The sequence below is a fragment of the Olea europaea genome, chromosome 2 (assembly GCF_002742605.1).
Source record: "Olea europaea var. sylvestris chromosome 2, O_europaea_v1, whole genome shotgun sequence".
Taxonomy (NCBI): domain Eukaryota; kingdom Viridiplantae; phylum Streptophyta; class Magnoliopsida; order Lamiales; family Oleaceae; genus Olea; species Olea europaea.
In genome coordinates, this window is record NC_036238.1 from 6,622,180 (window position 1) to 6,638,898 (window position 16,719).

Consider the following 16,719-nt stretch of genomic DNA (forward strand, 5'->3'; position numbering starts at 1 on the left):
CTAGGTCAAATCGAAGCCCTAGATATCGTATTGGGATTAGGGCATATAAGTTCCTGCTGATCCTCTACACAGCCATTTTCACGGGCACAAGCAGCAAACTCAGAGAGATCTCTCCGTCACTAGAACAGAAATGGTCTGTCATCCTAATTTCTTTGTATATCTCTTTATACTTATGTCTTTCCTTCTAGTTTTCTCTGAAAATGAATGGTTTTTTTTTATTGGGGATAAGCAGCCGTCTCACAAGACATTCATGATAAAGAAGAAGCTGGCGAAGAAGCAGAGGCAGAACAGGCCCATTCCGTACTGGATTCGGTTGCGCACTGACAATACCATCCGCTACAATGCCAAGCGCCGCCATTGGCGCCGAACCAAGCTCGGCTTCTAAGCGGAGCCCCTATTTGTTAGCGCTCTTTCCAATCCGATTTGGTTTCCCATTAGGGTTTAATGTTTTGGAATTAAATCATCGGTACTGAGATTGCGATGTAGTTTTGATGGATTTTTATTACCTCTATGTCTCGGATTAAATAGATGTTTAATTTTCATAACTTTGTTGTATGAATTTTGTTCTTTTTTCCTATATATAAATGCTTTAGTTCTCGGCTGAGTCTGAATCTACCTGTAATCCCCTACCGGGCTCCGGAGCGAATCTGTGTGGGTAATGGGATTAACCTGAATGAAATTTATTGAGATGTTAAGGCTTGTTTGGCGTGGCTTTTGTTAAGTCAAAAGGGCTTTTGAGATTCAAAAGCAGCTTTTGGACATGATTGGCTAATTTGATTCTTCTAGTTAGAAAGAAGAGCACTTTGAGGAAGCTGGTTGAATGATGCTTCGTCTAGAAACACTTTTGGATTAGGAAGTACATTTAAAAATTAGTTTTCGAACAAAAATTAAGGTAGCTTTCTTCTGAATCTCTTCCACGGGAAGCAAAAATAAAAGTTAAAGCCAGTCTTTTGCCTTCACAATACATTTACCATACTGAATCAACTCATTGCAATTATGCTGGATGTCTTCACCATGAGTTGGTTATACCTGCAACAAGTTCACTACATGAGAGTGGTTATTGCCCAATTCACTTTGTCAACTTTGCAGTATTATTAGGTTACTCTCTTATAAATTAGATCGAAATCCAAGTGTCTTTCTGATTGGATCAACTTCTAACTTCTCCGTAGAAATGGTATGTTACTTATATTGTGCGATTGTAGTTATTTACTTGTTGATTGTAGGTTGTTTGCCATTTTAAGATTTTTGTGTGGCCAAATTTCAGAAGCCCTATTTGTAAAATTTGAAATGCCAATTGATCTTTAATACAAGATGTGATTTGCTAGATTTTCTGTGCCTGAGCAAGGGGATGGTTATTCTGGCTCTGTTTTTTTCTCCCTCTTCTCTTGATTCTCGAATTTGATTGGCAGTTCGATGCCTAGGCTGTGTAATTTGCTGTTCTGTGATTAACTCACTATACGTTGGAAGAAAGATCACTCTGTGATTTCTCACCCGAGTTGTTTGAAGTTCAACTTCTCCTTGGAATGTTATGTTGAGTGTGGAGAATAGCCTGGGGAATGTGCTCTGTATTCCAGTCATGACTTGGGTAGATGATTCTTATGAATAATCCTTTTAAGCTTCCAATAAATCACCAAAATTGGGAGCAATGTTTGCTAATGATGCATTTCTCTGGACCTCTCGGCTTAATTGAAATTAGTACACCTTCGACCTGTTCGGGCATAAATCATTCTCAACCCGAAGTTTGTGTCAATCCAACCCCAAGACTGAATAATGACTGAAAGAAGCCTAAATCTCTTGTAATGCGAGATGAATTTCTGATTCCTATACTGCAGCTTACTGCACAAATGGGAGTTGATAGTAAAATGCTAAGCGTTCTTCATTGCAATTGACAACCCACAACAAAATGTCATAAGAAAGCCTACAGGGAAGTGTAAACAGTTCCTAGTGCTCTAGCAGCAGATCATATGCAATTGCTAGTCTCTAATATTATGCATAAGCTCTTAGAAAATGACCATTTTCAGCTGTTGTGGACTTCAATTGTTGCCGAATAAGTAACCCAAAGAAGAGCTGCCCCCAGGTGCTGCCAGTACCTTTGTCGAAGGTCGATCCTATAATCATGTTAAAAACAACTGTAAGAGACAGTAGAACGGTTTATACGGTATCTACACACATTAATGAAACTCTAGTTGATGTAATGAAAAGTATGTCACCAAATTGGCCAAATGAATCAAATGTGGGATGGTCACAGGATCATATTCTTCCTCCAGCTTGCACTCACGGCGGTCCTCAATACTATGTATGCACAGAGGTGTAAACATTTTTAAATCCAATTGGCTCTTTTTATAGGTATATATGCCGGATGCTAGTTTGGCACACCTAAAAATCTGGTGGGGCCAACAAACTTGACACCTCTACTCGTGCATTAAAGAAGAGTAATACTATTCAGTATCACTGGTGTCAAGCACCCGTTTGTATAACAATTACGTGCCTTAAATGATAAATCAACTTAAATGTAATGTCACACGCTTCATTTAGTTGAATCTACCAAATGTGGCACATAGACTAGTGTTTTAACATCATTGGTGATAGATAGCATTATTATTAAAGGATTGTTAAGTGAACATTAGCTAACGGGACACTTCTTTACAGTAAAAGTTTCGAAGGAACTCCAAGTCGAACATTTATGATTAATCATCTTCAAAATCATAAGAAACGTAAATTTTCACGAGGATAACCTAACTATGCACAACCCCCTTCTTGAAATGGAGCAATATCCTCTAGATTGCACTCTCTAATAATAAAGTCAGACAACAAAAGTCATAGGATCAGTGTCGAACCGATAGAAAGTTGCCACAGTTCTGGCCATCTGCTCGAAGGTAGTTGTTTGTGAAAGTGTTGGTTGTGGTGTTACTAAGTATGCCTGCAGGAGCCTTCTTATTGTTGTCCACAGACGGCTCATTATTCGAATCCTTTGGTGTTGGAGGATTTTTAGGAGCCTCTCCGCCTCCAAAAAGGTAACCCAAAGAACTCTGACCACTTCCAGGACAGACTCGACGGCCCATAATCTGATGCTGTTGCCTGTTTTTACAAGATGGAAAGAGCGAAAAGTTGCACATTAATCCTCGAGATAGAGACAGTCGAGACATCATATGAATCATGCAACAATAATAACAACAAAGTGGAACAGAACAAGCAAACGATGTCTAGCCAAGAGCACATTCATTCCTATATAAATATTAATAGCAGGACTACAGGAAATAACATTTTCAATATTTTCCGTACGTAATCTTTCTTTTACTTTGAAAGTTATGTTTGGATGAGTAGATTTTTGAACTAAAAATCTCTAAAACATGAAATACTTCTAAAAAAGCTCAAACATAATTTTAAAAATGTTTAAGTTTAGCCAAACATGCTTTAATTCCATATAAATAAAATTGAGCACTACAACATTATAGACTTCTGTTGAGAAAGATAAATCAATCTAATCATGTCGATCATTAAATTTAAATAAACAAATATGTTCTAATTTCCCATAACTAAAGGTTCTTAAACAAAGTAATCCAACATTTACCTTTTTCAAAACCATAACAGCAGTGACATTGATCATCTGGCTTATGAAAAAGGCACAGATGTAAACAAATCCATAATTCAAACTAAAAACGCGGTTTCATCTTTTAGAAGCCGCAATCATCATTGTCAAAAATAAAAAAAATAGATTTTCAAAAAAGCGAAGAGTAAGCAATTTAAAGATTATAAGGACACAAAATAAAGTAATTTTATAATGAATCAAGTCATGAATGAATTTGATTCCTCGATATATAAGATGAACATAATGATCAGGATCAGGAATAGATTAAATCGGGCTAAATAAATGTTATAAAATATACAGCATTATCAATGCACAATGATCAAATCAATTTTTATAAATCAAGATAACTTAAATCGAATGATTTCAATGAACAAGAAGGAACAAATGTCAAATGCTTACAGGTTTTCCGCTTTAGGAACAGATCACGATTGATGGAATGGAACCCCCTTTTCGCAGAGAGGGGGTCAGGGGTTGATTTAAAGGAGGGGAAATGGTTGAAAACTTAAAATTTGAATCGTGAGAGAAATTGAACCATTTAACCGTTATAAAAATCAATCTCTCTAGAAAGTAATTATGGGTACCGCTATTTCCGTCCATGTTTTTTATAAGTGCATCCCACTCTAAGTTAATCCCTAATAAAATTTAAAAATTAAAAAAAAAAATACTATTTACGTCCACATCATTTCCAATCTTGCCCTTATTAAATCCATTCATTTAAATACTATATATCCATGTGAGTGTTATATTGACATCCCATTTTAAATACATTCCTAACACTATAGATTCACACAATTCCTAAAACCGTACTCTTTTAAACCACATGAATGAAATAATAACAAAGTTAAACTTATTGAACATTAAATGAACATATATTATTCAGCTAATCGTGTTCATAATATTTATTAGAAAATTTATCATTTTTATTCATAAAACTCAATTCATTAAAGGCAAACCATGATAAATCAACATCCAAATTAGGAGGAGGGTTGTCTCTAGAGAAAGTATACCGAGTAATATTTGGAACTCATCGTGTTTGGACTATGAGTGGATTGCTTCAATCATCTCTTTGTGGTATGCTTAAATCCAAAATTGCAAGTAGAAAAACATCACATATTTGTTTAGATAAAAATGTTTTAACATGTCTGAATTTCTTAATTTTTTAATTAGACAAAAATGCTTCACATTAATAGCAAGTGGAAAACATCATATACAAAACATACTTTGTAACTAATATATCGATGTGAACCAAAATTAGGCCGCAAATCTTTGCGGATAAACTTAATATGAATAGGTAATTAAATAGTATCGAATAAATCAAGTAATTGTTCAAACAATAGTAGTAGTGTTAGTAGATAAAAATAATAATAGTAGTAGTAGTGATATCATTAATTGTTCTTATAGTTTATCCAAATCAATTATTTTTGATATAGCTACACATTCTTCTGTTAGGGGCCTAAAAAATTGCGTTCTAGCATGATAAGGTGTAGCCCAGCCTTCTGCACATGGATGACGATTGTTGTACCAATTACAAGCAATAGGTGGCATTGGTCCACTAGTATGCCAATTTACCTGTACACAATCATATAAAATAACATAAGTAGAAATATCATTTAGTTAATTAAAAATTTAATTAATTTAATAGATATTGATCAAGACAAAATGACAGTCATTGACAAATCCAATTGCAACAATCTTATGAGATGCGATTGCAAGTGGTTCATCCCAAAGTGGAAGAAATGTGAGGCATTGTTGTTAGCTCAAGTGAACAAGAATAATTTTATATCTTGAAGAAATGACATGATCCAAATCCAGCATGGTCATCCAATACTCACGACTAGCTGAACCATCAAAATGAGAAAGTGAATGAATCAACTCATGTACCATATCATCATTTCCATAGAGTCTAGAGTAATCATCAAAATGAGATTCAAGCTCCTCTATTAGATCTTTTCTAACTGAAGACCAATTATCTTCACTTATACCTAGGCTATTAGTTACGGCCCGAAAACCACAATTGCCATCTGAGGCCACGTCCTGCACATCAACTATGTAATGTCTCAAACGAATAGAAAATGAATCAAAATAAACCATGGACTTTGATCCACGTGCTCGATAGACATTTTATTTTTGTCGAATTGGAGGCTGGCTTGATAACGTAGGTTGACTTGACCGTGTAACGGACATGTCCAATTGTTGTAACATACTGTCTTTTCCAGATAGGACTAACTCAAAATACAATGGGTCTCAACGCGTAGATATATCTATCTTTGAAGATGGACGACCCTGTCTTAGTTTGGACTTGTGGCTCAACTAATGATGTAGAACTCGGACTAGCAATCTCTTTCAATTTTTGTAGGATTTCTACTTTCACATGATCATTATTATCTCGGTAAGGCTTCTCAATCATTTCAAATAATGATGCACAATTAATTTCGGATGTGTTATCTTTATCAAGAGGAACTAGATCAAGCTTCTTCCAGTGAGAGTATACTCTTGATAAAGGACTGGGCCGAGATTCTATCTTATACTCTGAAATCTCATGGGCACACAGTAATCCATGTGTTTGTCGTATAACTCATCCACAAACTATCTTATCAATTCCTATGTCATCAGCTCGCTTAGACTCTTGAAATATCAAATTCATTGCAATTCTTGATATGTAAATTCCCTAAGCTCTTTGAACAAGGTAGGTTTGAAATTATTCTGGACAGTACCCAAGCTCTTTTCAAACGAAACTTTAATATCTGTATGTTGTAGCTCCAATAATGCATGAATTCTTGTCCATGATGTGTCAAAATTGCCTTGAGAAGAACCTAAATGCCTTTTAAGTTTTGCTTGTGTAGATTCAGCCCTACCATGAAAAATAAATCAGATTTACTGTACATTAGCAAATTCAATAATGCACATAGCAGTTTAATGATGCCAATAGCAATTTACATGTTAGTTGTCGTGTTTCCAAAGTGCATATGCAAATTAATCCAAGCTGCCACAAACTTTTCTTTATATTGAAGAAGCCATGAATTCATGACATAATCAATTGCTTGTGGAATCTGTCGAAAATTGGATTCTAAGAGATGTAGATTTTGCTTGTAATCTTCTATGGATGTGGAAAGTACTGACAAATTCTACATATACATAAAAGTATCCCATTGGTCCTTGTGATTGTCAAAATGTTTTTTTTTCTGTTTTTGCCAACACATTCTTTGAAATATGCCATCTACATAAAATATTAGTAGATGTTGAAAATATTTTTTCAATGGCCTTCATAAGAGCTAGCTCTCTGTTGGTAAAAATAACACTAGGCATTATTATATCATTCATTAGACCCTTCAATTTCCTTAAAGCCCATGTGTAGTTTTCCTCACGTTCTTTTTTCAAGTATGCAAAAGCGATAAAAAATGCTAAATCAGTAGAAGTGACACCTACTATTTCCAATAATGGTAGATGATACCTATTTGTCTTATACGTGCAATCCATAATTATCACACGAGGAAAAGCCCGCAACAAATCTACTGAATATGGATGTGCCCAGAATAAATCTTGAATTACATTTGTCTCCATAGAGTTGTGGTGCCACTCTATGTACTTATTCTCAACAAACCTATTCATTAATTGTTGCATTTTTGTCCTTCCAGCTTGTTCTTTGAGCCTAAACTTTTGACGTGCGTTGTAGGCGTGCCTCAATGTGCTGACATTTGTGTCATCATTTTGTTTCAATGTGTATAAGCTTTCCTTTGGTCTTACATGATTCTTTGACATGTCTACTAAAATTGAAGTCTCTTTATCAGTTAATCTCCCAACATATGAATGTTCTTCGAAGTTCTGGGCAATGTCATGATTATGTCTCCCACATTTCACTTTCAATATCTAATAATCACCATTTATCAATTTTCTTCCATTCAAAGCGAATAGGCATCCGCACTTTTTTGTTCCAGTAGCTCTACGTTTCTTTCCTTTTTCATTTTCTATGGACACCTTATTCCTACACCTATACGAACCATATCTTTCACTTGCAAAATCAATTCTTGGTTTTCTCCCAACTTGGCCGAAGTCGGACTTTTTCATGACAACAATCATGTTATGTCTCTTAATAGTAGTTTTAACCCAATCAATCAAGACCTCTTTACTTATAAGCATCTGTTTATCATCAAATATTCATATATAAATATATAATCGTATTAAAAAAATAAAATCATTACGTACCATGTTTGTTGTAAACATATCTGTATAATTAATAAATAACTCATTCTACACATCATAGTTACGAGTTGATATATCTTACATTAAAAGTATAGTTTCAAATAATGTCATTAATGTCTTAATGCGTGAGGAAAAAAATCAAACCACAAAATACGATAAAAAGGTAATCCTTACTTTTTCAAATTTCTCTTCATATATTACTATGTCTGTATATTTTTGTTATAACGACGTCTCTTCCATCGTTCACTAAATTCTTTGTCTATTGAAGTTCTGAGTATTACAATGCTTCAAACAACAAAGGCTAAAAAATGAAAGAAGAAAGTTCAATTAAGCAAGCTAAATTTTACCAAGTTTGTATGCTGCAGATATTGAAGACTTCTTATCTAAAATTTTTTAGCTAATATTTCAAAACTTTAGCAACCATGGAAATTCCATAGATCTTGCTGCATTAATATTGCATTAATGAAGATTAACTAAGTGTTATCAACACAGTTTTATAATCACCGGGACATTAGTGTATTGCAATTTATTTCTACATTAAATTCCAAATAACCATAATTTCGTAGCTGGATTCTTGTGACGAAGGAGGATATGGATAGCCATTGAAATTCTTCCCCCCTATGGCATGTGAAAGACAAATTAATTTGGCAACCAAAAAAGTGGGATATGCACTACTTGATTTCCATGTTTTTCAATTCAGTTATTAATTCAATTAAAGAATTGATTTATTATTTAAAATTCTTTTTTTATTATTAATTTTATTATCGAATTTTTTTTATGCAAGTCGAGCCTCAACAAGACATTCATGGAATGCTGGGGTAGTAATAAAAGATAAATACTGGACACGAACATCAGGACATTATGGGGGGCATCAGACGTGGATTTGCTTTATTTTATTCATTTGATTTTTATCTCAATTTTGTCTTTGAGCATCACACAAAAGTACAGAAACACTACCATGAAAAATAAACTCAATTCATGCTTTATGCTAAGACCTGACAACAGCACAGGAGATAAAAGAAGCATACAGATTGTGGGACAGACATGCCTTGCACATTCAACAAAAACAATTCAACTTTGACTTGATTCTCCTATATAATAATATGTCGTAGCAGCCTATAAATTCAGTATAAAACAAATGAAAGCGTGGGCAGAGAACTCGCTAAGCAGAAATTACGTGCTAAGGGATTTTTTCTGAAAATAAGAGATTGGATTTAAGGTATGGGAAGCTGCACTAGAATTTGGGGACACCCATCACCTATAATTATATTCATATAATTTTTCCTAATCTATTATGAATCTATGATTCTAGTTAAACACAAATTAAGAATAAAAAAAAGATTTAGGATAAGTTAATGAAAATAAAAATTTATGGATGAATTTAGAGTTATGTATTTTTATTTTCTGTTTATGTCTTTAAGTAAATTATATATGATTTAAAATATAAAATTTTATTTTTAAAAGTGGATGTACTTATAAAAAGCGTTGATGGAAATAGCGCTACCCGAAATTATTAGAGTGTGTTTGATTTACATGTAAAATATCGCTTAGAAAAGAAAATGTTTTCCTTATTTTGAGGAAAATAAAAACCTACTCCACCCAAAAAAAAAAATTTCTTAAAAATAAGGAAAATTAGACATGATTTCAAAAGTTAGAAAGTATTTTCAACGGAAAAATAGTAATCAAATACTTCTAAATAAGAATTTGGGTGGAAAACTAATATTTTTCATAAAAAATAAATGCAATCAAACACACTCTTATATATTATACGTGAAAATTTAAGTTTACAAAAAAAAAAAAAAAAAAAAAATAGACGGAGGAGAAGGGCTAGGGGCAAAGTTGAGATTTGTGTCTTTGTTCTTACATGCGTCAAAAGAGACAATTTGGAAACCCAAACACAACAAGAAAAAAGGAAATTACACTAAAAATAGCAACTTCTTCAATAATTTGAACGAAAGGCCATTTTAAAACAATTGTGCTGGTTGTATAGGATAGGTTAACAACATGGATGACACTATTTTGAAATTGGATGATCTGGCAAATAAAAAGAATTAGAGTAAATGAAATGAATAAAAAAATAAGGACCTACATGGATGCCCCAAAATTCAATGTATAATTGTTTCCCTAAATGGTGAAATTCCCAAAGACAACTCCGGCGAATGAAGACAGCTTCGTAACCAAATTTCAGCCAACCTCCATCATCTACTCTGGGGAGATTCTCTTAATGGTGACTATCATCTCCATTTCCAATAGAGCTTCATCTGATCGTGAAGGTCCATCTTCTTTCATTCTAGCGTCACTTAAGCTTCGCCTGATCGCCCTATCTTTTAGCTCCAGCTTTGTGTAAACCTATAATTGACCTATTACACAGAAAGGCATGAGCACTTTGGTTTAGTACATTGTTCAAATTTATGAAATTTGTATGATATGGATTATGCATCATCCAAAATGTCAATGCATCCATACTTGAAACCATACATTTCTATGTTTTCTCTCAAATTGGGGGTAGTGAAATTTGGAACTATGACCATGCTGTTCACATTAAATATAAGTGAAATTTTGCAATTTATATTTTTAATTGACTCATTCTGCAATTTAATTTCAGCTCGTGAGAAGGAATGACAGCTGAACAAATCTATGCATTTACATTCAAATGAATGATTTGTATCAGTGTGCATTTGTATGGTGTTCATGTTTTGTTGAACTTGAATAATTATATTTTTTCATAGCTGAAGAAATCATGGATGACGTGGATGATGATATTTTGGTGGAATCAGTCAATGAAAACGTGAAAGACAATATGGACCAATTAGAAGATGAAATTGTAGAAGGAGCAGGTAGTATTGTACCCAAGGTGGGAATGATGTTCAAGGATGAAAACAAAATGTTTGATTTCTACGAAAGATACCCACATGTCATTGATTTGTCAGTTAGGAAACAGAATTGAAAAAGGGATGATGACGGAGTTTTGTAATATTTTACTTTGACTTGTAGTCGGGCAAAAGAAGTGGTACTACAAGCGGCTCTTTGAGCCCCAACTGACAATTTAGACGGGTTGTTAAGCTAGAATATTAGCATTTTTGGATATTCATGGCTCTTGGAGCTCTTGGAGAATCAAAACAGTCTACCAAGAGCACAATCATAGAATAAATCCTACGAAGTCCAGGTCGTATTGTTGCAATCGAGAATTGACTGAGCATGTCAACACAATCTACCAAGAGCACAATCATAGAACAAATCCTACTAGCATAGAAAGGGATTGTCAGAACTATATTGAACAAGTTAGGCGATTACAACTTGGAGTAGGTGACACCGCAGTAATATAATCCTACTTTTCGACAATGCAATCAAGGTGCTCGGTCCCATTTTTTTTTTTTTTTTTTTTTTTTTTTTTTTTTAGCATGGATTTGAATGAAGATTCGCATCCAAGGAAAGTATTTTGGCACACAATTGATCTAGGCAAGCATTTAAAAAGGAATGTTGTGACATTTGATACCACATACCTAACCAATAAGTTTGACATGCCATTCACTCCTTTTGTTGGGGTAAATCACTACGGAAAATCAATATTGTTTGATTGTGGTTTGGTGTTGAAAGAGGATATATACACTTTTGTATGGCTGTTCACAGAATGGGTTAAGTATATGCACGGTCAAGCTCCACATGATATAATTATTGATCAAGATAGTAGAATGCAATTCAGATTGTATTTTCAGATGCAAAGCACAGATGGTGCTTGTGGCATATATTAAAGAAGTTACCTAAGAAGTTTGGCTACCACGTGAATAAGAATTCAATATTTTCAACTCTTCATGGACTGATTTATGATTCCCAGATTCTTACAGAATTTGGAGGCTGGAAAGCTTGATTGAGTCATATTGATTGCATGATAATACTTGGTTGTTAGGTCTTTATGGTAATAGAAGACGTTGGGTCCCTTGCTTTTTAAAAACTACTTTTTGGATAGGAATGTTTACAATAAAAGAAGTGAGAGTATAAATGCATTTTTTTACGGATATGTCCATTTGAAGACATCTTTTAAATAGTTTGTCGAACATTATGAACGAGCACTAAGAAATAAGGTTGAGAAGGAGTTGTAGGTCGATTTTAAATCATTTTCACAAATGTTACCTTGTGCCACAACTTATGACATGGAGAAACAGTTTCAATCAGTATACATCATTTCAAGATTGTGAATAAGAGATTGTCTGACAAAGAGCAAGGAATACCCATCTTTCTGCCAAATAAGATGTATTGAACTCATAATTTAATAGATATTTTTTATGAATGTTAACTAAGTATTGCAAGTAATTGCTCCTAGTTGTTCAATCATTTGATAACCAGAGTCATTTTTTGATAAATGATGACTATGACTCAATGATGGATCATTTTCTGTCATTAAAGCGGAGAATTGAGCTAAGAATTCTCTTTCTTCATCGTTAATCGAATCACTGTTCGTGACCACCCGAGATTCTATTTTATCATCAATCAAATACTCCTTCACGGTTTTTTTTTGTTTTTTTTATCAATAAATAGATTTCTTTACCTGTATGACTTCGTTATTTCGTATTTCTCAAAACAATGATTTAATTGATGGGATTTGGTATGAGATTAATGAGATATTCAATTATTTATTTTTAGAGTGTATTGTTTTGACCTCATAGTGGGACCAAGAAACATAACCTTGTATTTCCTCAAGAGAATATCCTAATTGTTCCAAACCAACTAGAAAGAGATTCTTTAACTAGAAAGAATTCGGTTCAGATCTAGGATACATATTCATAAGTTTTCGCAACTCAATCATAGAAGACGAAATCATCAAAGATTTGACCTAATAATTGTGAATTGATTAGTACCTTTGGTTGATAATGTCTTTTGACATTGGATCTCACTTTATTTTTATGTTTTGATTAATTTTAAATATCTTGTGTAAATATGTGATTTTATAATAATAAGTAAAATTATTTTAATGTCATGGGTTCATAATTTAAAAGTGGATCTTGTCGAAATTCTAATTTTGGGCATGTTGACTTTGTGGGTGACGAGGAGCTCTTCGTTTGCCATTCAAAAAGTATATTTCTTACACACAAGGAAAGTAAACCTCCCCCGTTTTCACGTATATGTCATATGGTTAAATGTATGAATGAGTTATCTAATTTGCCCTTATATTAACATGATATTTAACTATTATGTTTTATGACATTTTTATTTCTCGTTACAATATTTGTACATGTGAATTTATCCATAAACTTACATGAAGTTTTAAAAAATAAAAGTTTTCAAGTTTCAATGAAGAATGCTTTTAAAGATATTTATTCCGAATGTTTTGTTACGAGGTGTATGTCCATGCCATGAAAGATGTGAGTGGCAAGTAAGGAGTGGGAGATCGGCGCACCCGATCAATGTTTAATGTTAATGTTAGCTACTCTACGGTACAACCGATAAAATGAATCAGGTTCCAAATAGTAATTGTTCATTGCATTCTAACTGACTAGGTGATGCACCAAATTGAGCTCACAATGTTAATGTTTTTAAATAAATGAAAGAAGAGGGGATCCAAAATAGAAATGTCACTTATTTTAAGAAATGCATATGCTCATCATAAGCATGCATCATATGTACGGTGTTGGCTTACCGGACGTTAGCTCATTCCTCGTCATCTCTCTCCATTTTTCAAATGATGAGAGCTAGATGATACGAGCTGACCACCAGAGGCGAGATGGATCACTTATTTTAAAAAATGCATATGCTCATCATAAGCATGCATCATATGTACGGGGGTTGGCTTACCGGACGTTAGCTCATTCCTCGTCATCTCTCTCCATTTTTCAAATGATGAGAGCTAGATGATACGAGCTGACCACCAGAGGCGAGATGGATACAGTATTGCCCAAATTGACTATCTTATTTCTAGTCTAATAAGATTATTTGAACCCTTTTGAAAGTTAATCAAATTATTAGAAATAAATCGTTTTGGACTATGTAATTGCTAATGCAATTGTTTATGATTTATAAATTCCGCAATTTACAAGGTCAATTAAGTTAAATTGATGTTATTCAACTTTATCTACCCTGCTGTATATATTTCTTGAATGAAAACTTTGTTAACACTCATGAAATTAGAATTTTTTAAACTTAGGGTGTTACAGTTAACGTCCCTAAGAAGTTTGCTGTTGCTATACAAAACCAGAAAACGGGTACGCATGTGGAGTAGCCAACTGGTCCAAGCGTTATTAGCTTCGATAAGGATGGAACCAAGGGTATGCAGCAGGAAGATGAGCTACAAGTTCCACTCACTTGAGGTTTTTAATAGAAAGAAACGTAACAACAAATCGAAGGTGTACCCATGTTTGGATTCATTTTGAATCTCTTACTTTGGATCATTAGATCTTCGTAATGTTTGTTTTGTAAGTCCGGGCATGCTGGGAGTAGTTGCACTCTATCTATATATATTTATTTACCGATCAAAAAATAAAATCACAAGTCTTTTTGCCTTTTGTTGTGAAATTGGTTGGCTCTTTTTGTTTTTAGATTTTTTATCAGTTCATAAATTGATTATGATGATTCTTCAAATTGTTTGCAATTTTCCGAAAATTTTGATCATTGTATGTTGTAGACATGTTTTGTGCCGAGTTAGTTGCTATGATGCTCCATATTCTGATACGCGCGTTGTAAGGTAGTTTACAAACCTTGTAGTGAATATGTTTGGGGAATACTATTCAAGATTGCTTGTTGAAGTTGAAACATGTATATCAACAAAAATTTGTACGAAAAATGCCCAAAATCGAAAACATGTCCTACTGGAAAATAATTCCGTGAACGATAGTTACTGTCCTGAATAACCATTAACTGTAATTTTTATCACTTTTAGTAGAATCGTCTAATGTTCTATCAAGTCAAGTCTTCTAAAATTTTGCATAAGTACTTATTTTTTAATGGAATTGAACTAAATTGTACAGGAGCAATATCGATACGGGGGAACAAATAACTGAGCTATGCAACACAAGCTAATTGAAGGGAATGACATTATTCCTAAAGTTAAAGGATCCAATCGATATATTCTCCTTTCTAGTGCATTGATATATAATGTTGACTGAAAATTTTACAGCATAAAAATTTAATGAATCTCCATTATAATGTTACTTTTACCAAGTAATGTTGTCTCAATAAGTAAATGGTGCAAAACGTGGAGCAATGATCACAAGGACACTATTGTTGTTTCAATACTAAAGTAACGACACTCGCGATGTTATACCTCAAAACTCTTGTATCATCACACGTGAGCAATGCACATGCTTCACAATGATTTCATTATCGTTTTAAAACAACAATAACGACACTCGTGTCATTATGACGTCAAAAATCTCATACAAGCCTATATGAGCAATGAAAATGCCTGAAAATGTTGAAAGTAGTTTGAATGAGTTACGAAATAGGTGGTCGCACTCTTACAATGGTGAACGACAAACAAACAGTCTCGAGTCATATAATGATAATGGTGCCTATGTTGTTCATTCTACTGAACCAGATAATGCCAAATATTGAATTTTCATTGTAGATTTCCTTTAAAATTTGTTATTTTTACGAATGTGCATGTAACGATCATAACTCCACTACCGTTTTGATACTACACCAAGGAGACTCATGCTATTATAGTTCAAAAACATTCACACAAGCGTACGAGCAAGGGAATACGAATGCAAATTTTATTCTACCTTAATAATGTTGTTTCAATGCGGGGAAAAGTGCAAAATGCCAAAATGTGTATGTGATAAAAATGACTCCCTTGTCTTTTTTAGTAAAACAATAACATTACTTATGGGAAACGGCATCAAAATGCTAGCCAAGCGCATATGAGAGTTGCACACCCCTGCAAGTGCTATTCTGCCTATTAATCTTGTTCGATGTCCTAAAAGGCACGCCTAAGCTTGGTGTTTGCCGTATTAATTTTGTTCAGTGTTTTAAAAGGCACGTCTAGACTAGGAATTTGTATTATTAATCTTGTTCGGTGTTCTAAAAGGCACGTCTAGGAGCGATGAAAACAAAGCAGTCAACGGGTACTACACGACATGATTATGCTTTATTATCTTACAAATGCTTGAAGCCTTAGATAAAGAAAAACTCCCAAAAATTCCAATTTATTTACTATTTAATATTTATATATAAAACTTATCTTTTTATTGGAAACTTTGAAAAAATGTATAAAATTCTTATAAATTTGTTTTAGATATTTGGTAGGTATTATTTTTAATCATTAAATGATTTTTTTATTGATTAAAAATTAAAATAAGAGCACATTTTTACCTTTTTTTATGCTTAGGTGAAGTTTCACCTAAACTCACTTAACCCATAGCTTAACCTTTACACATTACGCCTTTTAGAACACTGATCTTGTTTCAACATATAAAATGTCCAAAATATATATGCTACGATAATAATGACTTCATACTCATTTCGATACAATGATAATAACATTGTCGATATGACGACGTAAGAGTACAAGAACTACAAACAGCTAGAAATATTATTTTGCATTAGTAATGTAGTTCCAATGAGAGGAAAGTGAAACCCACACCTACAATGTTGGAAAACAAGGAAGAGATTTTGATTCATTCATTGGCCATTGTTCATGGTATATATGTTATTATTCTACTAAAAGCACGCAATGACCATTATTTTCCATCAAACCAAATTAATGGGTTTTCATTAAAAATGGTATTTTAGCCTCAGTGATGTTGTTTTGAGGTGTGAAAAGTGAAAAAAGTTTAACGATCATGACAACTCAACTGTCGTTTCGATATTAAGATAACCATACTTACATCGTGATGGCTCAAACACTTGCAAAAGCCTATATGAACAATGATAAAACATGTATATTATTTACCTTAAGGCAAGAAAAGTTAAAAATGTACACATGCAACGATAATCAC

At 33.5% G+C, this 16,719-nt stretch overlaps 2 protein-coding genes across 2 annotated transcripts; one reads left to right on the forward strand and one right to left on the reverse strand.

The window, feature by feature from the left end:
- On the forward strand, positions 1-604 carry LOC111409978 (60S ribosomal protein L39-3). Its single transcript, XM_023040124.1, has 2 exons — positions 1-133; positions 233-604. Exons 1-2 carry the CDS (start codon positions 131-133, stop codon positions 383-385), a joined length of 156 nt encoding a protein of 51 aa, XP_022895892.1. The 5' UTR covers positions 1-130; the 3' UTR covers positions 386-604.
- A 1,204-nt stretch (positions 605-1,808) lies between these two features.
- LOC111410000 (protein SPIRAL1-like 3) lies at positions 1,809-4,104 on the reverse strand. Its single transcript, XM_023040155.1, has 3 exons — positions 3,989-4,104; positions 2,838-3,078; positions 1,809-2,108 (listed from the first exon to the last, which is right to left on the reverse strand). Exons 2-3 carry the CDS (start codon positions 3,060-3,062, stop codon positions 2,034-2,036), a joined length of 300 nt encoding a protein of 99 aa, XP_022895923.1. The 5' UTR covers positions 3,063-3,078; positions 3,989-4,104; the 3' UTR covers positions 1,809-2,033.
- Positions 4,105-16,719: the final 12,615 nt, after the last annotated feature.

Excerpts from the sequence above, each read along its gene's own strand:
- LOC111410000 (XM_023040155.1), bottom strand. The coding sequence starts at position 3,062 with ATGGGCCGTCGAGTCTGTCCTGGAAGTGGTCAGAGTTCTTTGGGTTAC. Across the intron at positions 2,109-2,837 it reads ACTGTGGCAACTTTCTATCG|GATCGACCTTCGACAAAGGT; the intron begins GTTCGACACTGA and ends ACATGATTATAG.